Below are 14,910 nucleotides of genomic sequence, written 5' to 3'. Positions count from 1 at the left end.
TGAATGTCTGAGTTAAAATCCACTGCGATGTTGTACCAAGTCAAAATTTAAAAGCAGAAATGTCATTGTCCAAACACTTGTGGGCCTAACTGTAGGTTGTAAAATCCTCCAATAAGGTCTTAGGAGAGTGTCTGTGATCCCCGCAGGGTCAGAGGAGCTGAAGGAAGTGCATACTGGGGTATTTCCTCCCAACGAAATGAGTGCTTTCAGATTCGTGAAGTCCCACTTAAGGAAACTTCTGATCACTTCCCTGTTAGAAATATTTCCCTGACAGTAAATCTGTGGCTGAAATGGCACCAGTAACTTCACTATCCAGTGTGGCAGCAGATGAAAATTTGCCTTTTTGCTTTAGCAAGCGTTCTGGCCGCATCCACTCAGTGCATGTTTGTCTTTTTAGGCACAGTGATGTCTGTGTTTTTAATGCTTTTGCTGTGACTGCAGAAAAAAATCATTCATCCTCTTTTTCATGTGTTAACATGCGAAGTGTCTACACCGTCAATGTTTGTATTTATCTGTCTTCTCCATGACCTTAAAAATCCAAACTCTGTTTATGTATATTTGCTCTTGTTATCAGATTTTTAAATACTCCTACTTCTTCCTTCTTCTTCCTCTTTCGTCTGCTCCCTTTACGGGTTGCAAACAGTGGATCAACTTATGTCTCATTATCTAACACAATGTAACACATCCTCTGGTTCATATGAGGAAGAAATTTAAAAAAAAGAGTCCCTTTAAACATTGTATACTGTATGTTGTGGACAATTTATATGGATATATTTATTATTTTGTTTTATATGTTAATAAAAAATGAAATGATAGCTGCCAAATCCTGACAACCTTGTGTAATCTTCTCAGACTAAACACACTGTACTCTTTGTCACTGCAGCAGTACCAAGATAAAATCATCGTGTTTTGACGTTGAAGGTTTCGCCTGCTTTTGACAGTTTTTAAATTTCCTTACATTTTTGCCCTTTACTCATAAATAAGTGGACACTATTGTAGGTCATGTAGTTCAATTGTAGCCCCTTCAGATCTGAAATCCAAGCTGAATGTGCTCATCGTGTGGCTTTATTTAAAAGATCAGAACCGACCACATGAATACCAAAAGTAATGATGCATTCAAGGGCTTCTGATCAGATAAAAATACAGGTTTGAAACCAGAAACATTCCAGCAAACAGCAGGGAATTAAAAAAATCTTGTGGGAAACTGAGAGAAAAGGACATCTGTCTTTTATTCACATTAACAGAGAATACTCATTTCATTTAGCGTACTGATCAAAAACAAAACTCAATGTGTACACCTGACTTCTGTTACAAGTAGTGCTATTTTTCCTGTTGTGACACAGAGGAATGTCTGTTATGGAGCCATATGAGCTGCTGAAATTTTAAAGGGATGGGTTTTTTCCACAGCAGCACACCTAATGTCACTTGGCTGGAAAACCACATGTGGGAAGCTGACAAAGACTCTGTCTTTTAAGGCCTTTATAAGGCCACTATTTACAATACCACAGATATGCCCCAAGGGCATTTACAAAAGCAAAAAAGTAATTCAAATAAATGAGCTTTCATGCTAAAATGAAGCTAATGTATTTTAAGTGTGGTGCTGATGGACATTATTGTTCTAATATGCAATTCACAAAGGAAATGGTGGAGCTGCCAACAGCTGGAAAACATTACAGTTAACTGCAGATTGTGGTGAAAAGGCTAGAAAACCTATCATGTAATATGAATCACAAACACTAAAGCCTCACATTAAACTCTTATTGTTCTTGAACAGCTAAGATTTAGGGAAAAATAAGCAAAACTCTGTTAAAATTGGAGGTTAATAATTAGAAAATAGGAATATCACTAACACAATTGAAAGGGAGATTTAGAATAGTTAAGCATGAATCACTGTTCTAGATGATCCTCATTCATCTTCTGTTGGGCCTTCCACTGTCTGAAACACGATTTTTTCCCCTTTACCCTCCATTTAATCTGTCTTTCTTCTGATTGGTTCCCCCTTGGAAACAAAACAAAATAATAAATTAATAAAAACAGAAATGGAAACTGTGACATTATAATATATCATGAAAAATATTAGCTCATTTTGAATTTGATGGCAACACTTGTCAAAAAAGTTGAGACATCAGAAACAAACGACTGGAAAAATAAGCGTTACTAAAAAGGAACAGATGGAGGAACATTTTCCAACTACTAAGGTTAATTGGCAGCATGTCAGTAACATGACTGAGCTTCTTAGAGAGGCAGAGTTTCTAACAAGGAAAGGATGGGCAAAGGTTCACTAATCTGGAAAAACCTGTGTCAATAAGTTAAACTGGTGTAAAATTGTGAAGACTACAATTATAGTACATAATATCATAAAAAAGATTTACAGAGTCTCGAGAGGTGCAAGTGGCAAATGCAAAAATCAGTGTTGGATGGTTGTGATATCAAACCTTTCATACATAAAAACAGACATGATTTGCTCATGGATGTCACTCTGTGAACATCTTTCATGGAAAATATGGACGCTGCATCCTCCAGACTAAAGAGGGCAAGGATCATCAGCTTTTTTTAAGCATATTAAATTTAGAAATTCATGTTATAAACTGGAGAACAACATTTCTTCACTTACAATGAACTGTGGACAAGTCGATATTTGCTGTGCTAAATGGTGGAAGGTGGTCTCTTACTGCTGCTGCTCCTGTTGGCATTTAAATGGTGACGCTGGCATCACAAAGAAGTTAAACCCTTTATATTTCTCCGCAGGCAGGATGGAGGCGTGTATGATGAAACCAGAAGTCAAGAAGAAACCAAAATCGGTGAGAACGTTTACAGCCAACACAGACCAAACACAAGCAATGCACAACTCCAACACATCACCCATACAGTGCTGTCAATTAATATACAGCCTGCAGGGCAGATGTTTTAGTTGCTGAAGTGAGGTGAGAGTACTTGCACAAATGATTCTGTGTACAAACTGCATTTTAAACTGAACCAGTTTTCCAGTAAAATTTTTCAAGCCACTTTGCAGGAAGGATGCTGGAGGAGTTATTTTGTCTGTGTTTTCAGGTCTTTTAATCCTGGACTGACTTCATGACAAAAAGCTGCACAATATCTTTTTCTTGTTATAGCTACAGATTGTTATTTATGTATGCTGTATGTCTGAGCTGCTGAACAGAGTATTGGAGACTAATCAGACATCTTGTTGATATTTGCCTAACAGGTTACAACCTAAACCTTGTAAAGCCCAAACAATACTTAGCATAGCTAACAGCTTGTCTTTTTTCCCTCTCTTCTCCATTTAAAGCCCAGACCTCCTCCAAAGCCCACCGAGGTAGAGTAATAAACACATAAATATATTAATTAAGCTGGTGTTTAAAATGTTTGGTTGTTTTCTGAAGTGTGTGTGTAGTGGTATAAGGATAATATAAAATATGTCATGATTTGTTATAAATATATTATAAACATGTTTTCAGATAAAAAGAAATGAACCACAGAGACCTCAGATACCCCCTCCTACGGTTCCTCAGAGACCGACAGATTCTGTAAGTGCTGCGCGTTAACGGAAAATAAAAGATTTCAAATGCGTTCACATCAAATGGTTAATGATAATAAAACATGCGGACTTATTTCATTTTCCACTGATATCATGAACCTAACAGGAGCAATACACAGTTGATTATTACCTTATCTCGTTGTACTTAATGGGCCATTCTTATTTATTTAAACTATTTTATCGTTTTGTCTTTTGGGAAATCTTATCTTATTCAGCCTAAAGATTTTTCTTAAGCTGTTTTCACACATGCCTGTCAGCCTTGAACACTGACACAAGTGCATGTGAGAACACAGTCAGATCGGTCATCAGCCGGTCTTTAACCTGCCAGCGCTCGAGCACAAAGTCTTTGTGATGTCACCGATTTGCACCAATGTGAGATTAGAACAAATAACTGTCAGGTGAATTCACAGGTAGTGAGTGTCTGCCTGTGAAAAGCACACAGAGCATTTCCAGTAATCAAATTTTCTCCTGCTTTGCCATAAATGTGAGAAAGAACAACTTTGGACAACGTTCTGACAGGATCCTCTACATTTTTGTGTGAAAGTGGCTCTATGGTCTAAAAAACTGCAGTTTTTAAAAATCTGTTTTAAATCTGTTTAAGAAGTAAGAAATTGTTTTACTGTATTCATTTATTTCAAAGCAGATTTGTATTTTCTCTGCAGGAACTGAGTCACACGCAATACAGACTGAAAAAAGTGACAGCAGCATACAATGAGGTATTTACTGCTGTTTACTACTTATATCTTTACAGGTCACCCTATCACCCTGAATCTGCAGCTTTCCTTCATTTTCCTGCTTCAGATAAATATTCTGATGATCTTCAAGTAAAGTGCTTCTTACTTTAATCCTTTGCCTAATAATGAAATATAGATAGATAGATAGATAGATAGATTCAAGGTTATCTTTATTGTTTTGTTGTCTTTTTTGGGTGTAGTTTTACACGCCCATGAACACAAAGAATAGCAACCAAAAACAATTACACCAAAAATAACCTAAATAAATTACAGGAAACTAAGAAAGTTCATCCCAAGTGTGCAGAAGTAAAAAAGTGCTGGTGTAGTGCCAGAAACGCAGAATCCTATTTGCTGTTAAGCACATCAGTAGCACACGCGAATAAAACACACATGGACTCTTTAGTCCTCACACAGATGCTCTCCTAAATACTCATCTTTTATAAAAGTAGTATACGGAGTAATATATACATGTGAAAACCATGCTGTGATTGTATGTCATTATGATTTAATCCTTCTTGCCCTTGTGTACTTTTCTTGCTCATTTGTGTAAGCTTTAAAAACACGTTTATAAGCTTTTTTTTCTTTATCAGAGCAATGGAAATGTGAAGCAACAACAGACAAAAGATAAACCACCTGAGACGCCCGTGGTCCCACCCAGACCCACAGAGAAGGTACAGCACATCTCATTTTCTCATGTTCAAAATAACTACTGTGTCTGTTTTCATGTTGACATGAACATGAGTGCTGTGGAGTTTGGAGCTTCTCAGGGTTTCATGTTTCTTTCCCGTTCCATATGTCTTTTGTTATTGTTCCATGTGGGGCGTTTTGTGTGTGCAGGAACTGAACGCCCCAACCAGATACAGCCAACGCAGGACGAACGCACAGACCAAGGACACAGAGGTACAAACGCAACAAAGTACCATCTTCCTCCTCGCTTCTTTTCATAAACTGCCAGGTCAAAACCTTCCTCTTTCTCTCCAGAGTGCCAAAGAAACCGAGCAACCCGAAGCTGCTGCGGTTCCCAAAGATGATGCAGACTTCAAACAGGTATTTCAGCTGCAGCCAATCACGCCCAGCTCAGGCTTAGGTCATGCACAGTACATACAATGTTATCCTCTTTCTCCACACATGTGCTTTGTTGTAGGGTAATTACTCAGTCCTTACTGGATTATTTCATCGGAGCCAAAAAGGGAGAACGCCCACTTTCACTGTAAGCAAAGCACCTCCAGCTGTTCACTGTAAATGCACAGCTTTTTACTTTTACACAGTTTCAGGCTAATGTAATTACTTGTTGTTTATTCTGTTCTGTAAGCACTGACACACAACAGGTTGTTTCAAAATTAGTTACTGATGGTTGTGGAAGTTGTGAAATCCTATTTTGCATTATATGAATGAATATTTCTTTTTAATAATGATGCCTGTTCCTCCCTAGAAATAATTTCCCTTCCATTTTAATAATCCTGGCTTGTCCCTCGTCCTTTCTTCTTACCGGTCTGAAAACCCTCAAGCAGAGGGATTGGTGTTAGGACTAATAGGGGATTTATAGTTCTGTGTTGAATCTGTGGTAGGTACATTGTAATTGAAACCTTCCTGAAACCCTGTGCAGTAGGGCAAACTAATGTTCATCCACCTCCACAGGTGTGCTGTCTTTGGGTAGTCGTGTGGGCTACGTTGTAAGGTCTACATAGATTCACCGCAGATGCATAAATGAAACATAAAGCAGCGTCCAGACAGGAAACAATTCGCTTGTCACACATTGCTTTGTCGTTGATGGTCACATGCGAGAAGTTTTGCCAGTTGCCTAAGTAACCATCTCGTGTATTTACCACCTTGTCACAAATGAATCACCAGTGTCCTTCACTCTCATTGGTAGTCGCTTCAGGCGCTCACATTGAAGTTGGGAAAACTTGACATCCACCTACTTTTCGTCGGGAGAAATTAGTAGCTGGATGTCTTTCTATGTCAGAGCTCACACCTTTACTGAGCTCCTGTGATGGTCTCTACAAAGGAATACATTTATATTGACTTCAAACATGTCACAACATTTCGATTACAAATAATAGTGTAATTGCGGCTTTTTGATCAGGGTTATAGCTGATAAATGCAATTTCTAACTTATCAAGGTGCATGTATGTGGACAGCAACAGTTACAAACTGATACCAAGTTACAAATTTAATACCAGTTTTTAAAAAAAGTTCTGAAATATGAGAATTCGAAGCATTAACAAAAAATAAAAATACATAAATACTATTCTTAAAACATTTACTCCCTTTTGCCATGTTTTTGCCTATAACCCATGACCTATATCATGACATGGTAAACTTTCAGACTAGTTTTACAAGCTGGAGTGGGTGTTGCTGTGACTTTCCACAGTTGGGAGTTGCTTCTTTACCGGCATGATATGACTGCATAGCTGAAGTCTGTGTGTGAAACATAGTATCTGTATAAACAAAGTGCATCACGTCATGACATTAAAAAGTTAACGATCTCTGCAGTATTAAAAAAAAATCCTGCTCCCGTTGCTAGGTCTCTATCGAAAATTAGATTTTAAAATATTAAAATACATTAAAAAAGTTCAGTAAATGTTGTTGATGTCCCCACTGAACTGATGCGTTGTGTGTACGTCTCCACAAATGAGAGCTGCTGTTTGCCACTCTTTTTTTCTCCTCAGAGTTACATGATGAATGAAGAGGAAAAGACTGATGACGTCCCAGTCAAACAGGCTCCCGACGGCAAACCGGTATGTGTGGGTGGTCATGCGTGTTACCAAGCGCTCCACTGTCAGTGATGTCAGCTGTTTTTGTGACATGTGACTGTGGTTGGCAGGGCGTTCTGAAAGGAGTAATGAAAGGGTTGCAATTCAAGTCATCACCAAAGGTATGAAGCACAGCCGGAGCTTTCTGCTGGTGGTGGCTGCTGTGAAATACTGTCTCACAAACACTTTGACTGATGGTATGGTTTGGTGGTCGCGGTGGTGCTAACTGCATTATGTGGGTTTTCTTCACTTTGCCTTGATGTTGCCTTACTTTCAAAAATGATCGAATATGTAAAAAGACAAAATATATCTTTGGCTGCACAAATTGAATACAACTTGTTGGTTTAATTCAGGTAAATAAAAGGTCTGCTGTATATAAACACGTTCCTACTTTAACAATCCACCAAGATTTGCAAGCAAGTAAAAGTTGGTGCATAAAATCACACTTCCTGTGCCTAACACGTTTCTTTTAGTTTTAGTTTTTGGCTTTCATAACAACAAAATTAGTGGATTTTCCAGATGTTAGGTCAGATTTATTTGGTTCACTAGTGTAAAAGTTGGAGGTTGATGGTGATGAAGTTGCTATAGTAAACTATGCTGCACACTTTGTTTGTTCCATATGCTATTTATGCTGTCTAAGTTGTATGTATGCTATCCATTATGCTATTTTCTGCTCTTAGCTCTGAATGGTGAGAGTAGGTGTCCTTAATGTAATCACCATGTGCACAGATCCAGCTGTGAACACAGAAGCCCCGCCCACCTGATGTTCAAACTTTGTTTTTGCAAGGGTCAGCCAATTAGAAGTCAGGTTTAATTGTAAGCACATATAAAAACAACAGCTGATGATAAAACTGCTGTACAGCTGACAGACAGCAGCAGCACCTGGTGAATGCTGTCCTGATTCGTGTTTGAGGTGGAAGACAAACGACTGCAGAGTCCCAGTGAGATGCGTCAAAACAATGATTTTATTGAAACACATACACGTGGGAAGTCGAGCACGATCACCCAAAAAGCATCGGTCTTCCCAGAACAATAAATGGGGTGTGATATATATAACATATGATGACAAGTAATATGCGTCACAGCAGATAAAAAACATGCATGTTCCAGTCATTCCAACCTTGAACATCTTCTAAAATAGAACAGTTCCTTCCTCTGTTCCTCCACTAGATGTGTCCTGTTATTTTACCTATTACACTTATTTGTGAAACTGAACTGTCACGTATGCAGGTAAAACAACTTCGCAGTTTCAAGCAAAACAAGTCTAGACACTGTGTATGTGTGTTCAGGCAGCCCATGTGTCTTAGCCTCAGTGCATGACCTTACTCTGAGTCATCTGTTACCAGGCAGAACTCCACTGCAGCCGGTTGCTGAACACACAGGCCTCTATTCAGTTTCTAAGTTGTGCGTGATGTATTGTAAGCATGTATGCAATTCTGTCATAGCTCGGGTCACCTTAACTTACTCCATAGATCGGCCAGACCTCGCGCTGCCCGTAGCTTCAGACCACTAATTAACTTGACCGAGCTTCAACTCTTTAATTAGCACAAAAATGCAATGTGTATAACCTGAATACAGTTGCACCTGCAATGAAAGATTCTCATGTGATTATGAAATGCTTTGATGAAATGATAATGATAAATGATAAGTGATGCAACAGTAGTAATACTGATTATGAATAGTAACAGTAAAATAATATTCATTTTCCACATTCCTCCTCTTTGGCCTTTGAAAAAGGCCAACACCCCTCTTATTTGTCTCACCCCTCGGACCAGTCTGCCACCTCCCGCAACAGCATCATAGACCCCGGACCAGTTAAACCAGCTGGCCCCGAATCCATAGCCCTCTCTATCAGTTTCACCAGCACTTGTCTGGCCAGAGGGATGAGACAACAACCTATAACCAATATACCTATAAAAGTAACAAGAGAAAACATGGCAGACATAAACACACCCTTCCATCGCCCAAAAACAGACGCCATCCAGTCCTCCAGCGCATTATTCACTCCCGAATGCTCATGCATAGTTTTGGACAAAGTTTTCAGACCCTCCAGAGCCCTGGTTACAGAGCCGTCCAGAGCAGTGTTGTTGGGAATGAAAGTGCAACACATGTCACCAAACATGGCGCACACACCTCCTTTCTCGGCCAACAACATGTCCAGGGCCATTCGATTTTGTACTCCCACTAGCGACGTCGGCCCCAGTTGTTCCGCAAATCCCACCATGGCGTCCCTGGTCAGGTTAGAGAGCCTCAGCAAATTATAATGGACGTAATTAATACGATCAACATTTTTATTTGGAGTTATCCATATGAACACACTTTCAAACCCTGCCGCTATTTGGTTAACTAATTTATATTCATCGGGAACTCCCCTGGGAACCCCTATTGAGTCAATCCAGGTAGGCGAGTCCGTTCTTGGGTCATAAATATGTGTACCCGTAGAGCTTCTCTCCCTCAACATGTGTCTCCTACGTCTGACTGTCAATGTACGCGTGTCATGTTGTGGAATGGCTTTTACCTTACTCCCTATAAGCATCAATGGCGCTCCTAACTGCACCATAGCACATGTCCCCACACTCCCCAAAGGAACACGCACTAAAAGGGTGTAATGTCCACAGTAATAATACAACCCACCTCTGGCCCATGCACCTATTATGGTGTTTGGGTCACTTACATTATTCGTGGTCCTTCCCGTGAGCGTCCGCACGCACCAACTTGGGTCAATTTCACCCAGAGTGTATTTCACGCTGTCCGTTGAAAATTCAAAACATGTATAATTATTTTGTTTGGGTATGAATGATCCTGTTTGCGTATACTTGTCAATTGGTGGATATAAACTTGATAATGTGGAGCACTCTCCTGTGGACACAGCTTCTCTAGTTAATCTCAACATGCAATTATAACCCCACTCATCCTCAGAGGCGCAGGCTCTGTGAACAGACGAGGTCTAGCTGTGGCACAGGCAACACAATCATCTACATGCTGTTCCCTAGCATTTTGAGCCACCCAGTCCAGCCAGAGATTACTGTCACTGAATCCGGTGGCGCGTTCAATTAAATCTTGTGGTTTCAGGCGAGTGTAGTCGACTACGACTACCTTCCTATCTGAGTTTTGGTTATTTTTTACCAGTGATGTCCCATTGTCCCTTACTACAGGCTTTGTTGGCTTAGCTTTTCTTAAAAAATTAACTTTTATTAGCCCCTTTGGATCTATCCCTACCGTTTCCACACCCAGAACTAGATATATAGAGTTTTGACGCCACCAGTTCCCCATTGACAGGGTCAGTGGATTCTGGGTCGGACTATAATCCCTCTGAAGCTTCAGCTCATTCTCTGGGCCCTGTTCTGGCGCCTCCCAATTTTCCCCAGTGTAACCTCTTACCTGATCCCAGTTCCTACACCAATTGTCATAAGGTCGCCTTCCCCTTTCACAATGCGTGTTCACTGCATAATCCCAACACACCCACACATTAAATCCCCTCCAGCTACTGTCTGCTCCTTTACAGTTAAAAACTTCGCACAAGTCAAACGTGAATGAAGTGGTGGACCCATTAACATAGTCTAACTCTAGTCCACCATATATGCTGAGGCACTCATCCCTCTTGCCTGAGACGTCACGCTTAAATTTCCTTGGTGACTCAATCAGTTTGGACTCTGGAGTGGGTGGACCTCTGCGTCTGGGCAATTCACCTGTCTGCCAAAAAACAAACAAACACATTAAAACACTCACATATGCCAATGCCCCAGTTATCTTCCAATTTCCCCATAACCCCATGGTCCTGGTTCCCATACTCTCCTTTAACTTTAGACTGGAGCCCCAGCCTCTCGAGCTTCACACCTCTTTGCCACCTCCTCTTCGAGTGAAGAGATGCTCGGCGATCCTCCTCTTCTTTCTTCGACTTCCCAGGTAGACTACTGGTTAGTCGTTGCACGGGTGAGAGGATTATTCTGCCTCTGTTTTACCGCCCGTGTTGGTTGGAGATGAGCTTGTCTCCACCAAGCTCTCATCCGCAACTGCACACTGAGACCAGTGGAACCAAGTCTCGCCTTTCCCCTTCAACTGGACCGCGGTTGTGGTACGAGCCGTCACTTCACATGGCCCCGTCCACCTTGGTTCTTTCCACTTTCGCTTGATGACCTTCAGCCACACCGCCTTGGCGTCGGGGACAGACCTGTCCACCGTGGTCGCTCCTGCTGCAACCTGTTGTGTGAAACTAGACACAAGAGCTTTTAATTCTTTCCAATATTCTGCATGTGTTCTGTTACTTTTCATGCCCTCTTCAGCCGGGACTGTTGTCCAGGGACCTGGAAACTGTCGTCCTGTCAACAGCTCGTATGGGGTAAAACCTGTAGATTGGTTAACACAACTTCTTATAATCACTAATGCAATTGGCAGTGCGGCAACCCAATTTAGCCCTGTGTGTGCGCAAATCTTGGCTATTTTGTTCTTCAAATTTAGATTCATTCTTTCTACTTTTCCCTGGGACTGAGGATGATACACCGTCCCAAACCTGTGCTGCACCCCCAGCCTCCGTTCTACTTCTGCCAAATCTTTGTTTTTGAAATGGGTTCCATTATCTGACCGAATTCGTTTGGGAAACCTGTTCCTAGGAATGTAATGATTAATCAGACACTTAATTACACTTTTTGCATCCTCCCTTTTTGTAGGCCACGCCTCTGGCCAGCCGGTCAGAGCATCTACACTCACCAATAAATACCTGACTCCTCCTGGACCCACGTCGATCATGTCAGTGAAGTCGATGACAATCTCTTCACCTGGTCTCTCTGGAACGGGAAACTTACCTGCTTCCGGCTTTATTACTGGCTTTGGATTGTGCCTCCCACAGATCAGGCACGTCCTGGCTTTCTCCTTAATCATGTCTTTCAGAAATGGGTGCCACCAATGGCACAGATGTCTCTCCATCTGGGCCACACCCACATGACAGAGCCCATGGGCTTCAGTGATCTTTTGCCTTGCCAGGTTTGCAGTCAGCACAGGTCGTCCGTCGGGTCCTCACCACAGACCTCCTTCTTTCCATGCTCCTCGGCTCTTCCACACCCCCTTCTCTTCTGGGGCCGCCTCCTCTTGGGCCTTTCTGGCCTCCTCCAACATGTTGACTCCTGATTCTTCCTCCACACTTATTTGCACCATCTGCTTTGGTCCTTTATATCCTGCAGCCTCTTTTGCGGCTTGATCGGCTTTCTGATTCCCCCTGGCCACCATGCCAGTCCCAGAAGAGTGACCTTTACATTTTATAATACTCACCTCCTCCGGATCTTCCAAAGCCTGTTCGAGTTCCTCCATTTCCTTCTTGTGGCAGATTGGTGCATTGTCAGCTGTCCGGAATCCTGCTCTTCTCCATTGGGCAAGCTCCACATGTGCGGCTCCAAAGGCATAAGCTGAATCCGTGTAAATGTTGACTCTTTTTCCTTTAGCGAGTCTCAGGGCTCGGCTTAATGCAATTACTTCTGCTCTCTGAGCCGACTGCTGCCCTTCAACTCTTCTGGCCTCTTTCACTTCAAACTCAGTCCCATTCCTGCAAACTACAGCGTAGCCTGCTTTCAGTCCTTCCTCGTCTCTATAAGAACATAATTTTGTGAACCAGTATTCAGCTCCCAAAATAGATTCCGCCGTAAAAGTCTTCTCTGATTTTTTTCTTCAACTTCAGCTCTCCTGGCGCAGTCGTGCGGCTCTCCTGACCCCATTAAATCTGCCATGTTGATCCCCTCATGTGTGAATGTCAGATTTGGAGCGTCTAAGACTTTACTCACTCTCTGCTGTGTCAGTGGTGTCATAGTGAAGGCTTGTGAGTTAACATATGCCACTACACTGTGTGTGGTCAGCACTCTCAGTGGATGCTCCCTCACTATATGTGCTGTCTTTTGTATGATTTTTGCCACCCCAAGTGCATGCTGTGTGCATACAGGGTGTCTTGTCTCTAAGGGATTCAGTCTGATACTGACGTACATAAGTACATCTCTCCCTCCCCTCTTTTTCTGAAACAACACCCCATTAACTATCCCGTGTGTTTCTGAAACATCAAGATAGAAGGGTTCATCATAGTTAGGGATGGCAAGATCAGTGGATCTTGACAGGTCTTGTTTCAGTGCGATAAACACCGCCTCTGTGGCCGATGTCCATGGCAGCTCAGCCTTAAGGTTACGGACACCCACCTTCTTCACCAGATCTCTCAAAGGAGCTGTTTTGCCTGCGTAATTTGGTATGAACTGCCGGCTGTATCCCGTTAAGCCTAAGAATGAGAGCAGTTCCTTAACCGTGCGCGGTTTTGGATGTGTTAGAATCTGATCCCTGTGTGTGTTGAGCAACCCCACTGATCTATGAGCAATGACACGGCCCAGAAATGTTACCTCTGGTCGAACCAACTGCAACTTCTCTTTACTCACTTTGAACCCACACTCAGCGAGTCTCTTCAGTATGGTGAGTGAGGCTGCCGTACACGCCGAAGCTGACGGAGCCGCAATGAGTAAATCATCAACATACTGCACCAGTGTGCACCCCTCTGGTAGGTGACACGGTGAGAGAGCCTCTTTTAACACCTGGTTGAAAATTCCAGGGGACAATGCAAACCCTTGTGGTAACCGTGTGTATCTATACTGTTGCCCCCTGTAGGTGAATGAAAAAATGTCTCTAAGAGACTCATGCAATGGGAGACAGAAAAACGCATTAGTCAGATCAATACACGTGAACCACTTTTGATCTGGTGTTAGTGCTGTCAGTGCTGTGTAAGGATTTGGAAGAGGCACAGTGTCAGTACGTAGAACGGCATTTATAGCTCTTAAATCATGCGCCATTCTGTACTTCCCTGTCCCATGCTTCTCTACTGGCAAAATGGGTGTGTTCCAGTAGGATTGTGAGGGCTCAAGCACTCCTACTTTCAGTAGCCCTTCAATGGTTTCTGCAATCCCCTCCTCAGCTTCTCGTTTGTGCCTGTACTGCGGTTTCCAGATTGGTGCCTCAGACTTCAGTTGGAACAAAACAGGCGAGCAAGTTGCCAGGCCCACATCCGTGGATCCTGCTGACCACAAAGCGTCAGGAAGAGTCGCAAGTGCGGCCACTGCATCAGCATGGTCAATTCTTTCTCTTCCATGGATTCTCGAGATTTCTTCATGCTCCAATGTCACCGCGTCATTTGACAGGCAAGTGATACGGTAAGTTTTACATTTTGGCGAATACCAAACATCTGGAATCTGAGTGGCTTGCCAACAGGTTTCGTCCAGCGCTCTCCTGACCATTGTTCCCATCTCCTTTGCCTGATGACCCTCATGGACCGCCAATGTAATATGGGGTGCTGAATCAGGTCCCATTTTGAACCAAGGCCATTGTTCTTCGGTTAATTTTACTGCCGCAGCGACGCCTTCAGGACCGACATAGATGTTATGAGAGCACACACTCCATATATCATTTTCCACAATGCGATACCTTCTGATACACCGAAAATCCCCGTAAAGCTTGTCTTCTCTTCCTTCTGAAACCGTTTGAGTTTTGTCTCTACCAAAAACTGTAATTGAGTTGCTGCTGGCCCAGTGGTAAAAACAGGGTTAAGAGAGCTGCGCATAAACAAATCCCTGCAAACGTCAATGAAATGAAGCAATGTTGTAAAGAATGACTCCACAGTGATGAAAGAGGCTGATTAAGTCATACAGGCAATGATTACTTCAAGTTGTTGCTGCTAAAAGTGGTTCTACAAGCTATTAAATTATGGGGTCTACTTAGTTTACTTACTTTGCTACTAAGTTTTCACATGACATTCACTTCATTTGTAACTTTGTTGAGACCTGCATTTGCCTGTTACAATGTTTTGTTTTGGTTAATGAGCAACTTGTTTCATATGTAAAGACGTTGTAGATGCTGGCGTCCTTGC

General features: G+C 42.1%; 1 protein-coding gene across 1 annotated transcript in view; it reads left to right on the top strand.

Annotated features, from left to right (window-relative positions):
• The window catches only part of LOC100707549 (uncharacterized), a 44,146-nt gene that overhangs the window by 6,609 nt on the left and 22,627 nt on the right, over positions 1-14,910 (top strand). Inside the window, exons 2-11 of the mRNA XM_003448498.4 lie at positions 2,749-2,801; positions 3,290-3,316; positions 3,459-3,527; positions 4,201-4,254; positions 4,863-4,943; positions 5,110-5,172; positions 5,254-5,319; positions 5,417-5,482; positions 6,945-7,013; positions 7,100-7,150. Coding sequence (XP_003448546.2) covers positions 2,754-2,801; positions 3,290-3,316; positions 3,459-3,527; positions 4,201-4,254; positions 4,863-4,943; positions 5,110-5,172; positions 5,254-5,319; positions 5,417-5,482; positions 6,945-7,013; positions 7,100-7,150 — 594 coding nt within the window. The 5' untranslated portion in view covers positions 2,749-2,753. The remainder of the gene's footprint in view (positions 1-2,748; positions 2,802-3,289; positions 3,317-3,458; positions 3,528-4,200; positions 4,255-4,862; positions 4,944-5,109; positions 5,173-5,253; positions 5,320-5,416; positions 5,483-6,944; positions 7,014-7,099; positions 7,151-14,910) is intronic.

This window comes from Oreochromis niloticus, linkage group LG18 (genome assembly GCF_001858045.2).
Source record: "Oreochromis niloticus isolate F11D_XX linkage group LG18, O_niloticus_UMD_NMBU, whole genome shotgun sequence".
In the NCBI taxonomy this organism is placed as follows: domain Eukaryota; kingdom Metazoa; phylum Chordata; class Actinopteri; order Cichliformes; family Cichlidae; genus Oreochromis; species Oreochromis niloticus.
This window is presented reverse-complemented; position numbering and strand designations above follow the sequence as displayed.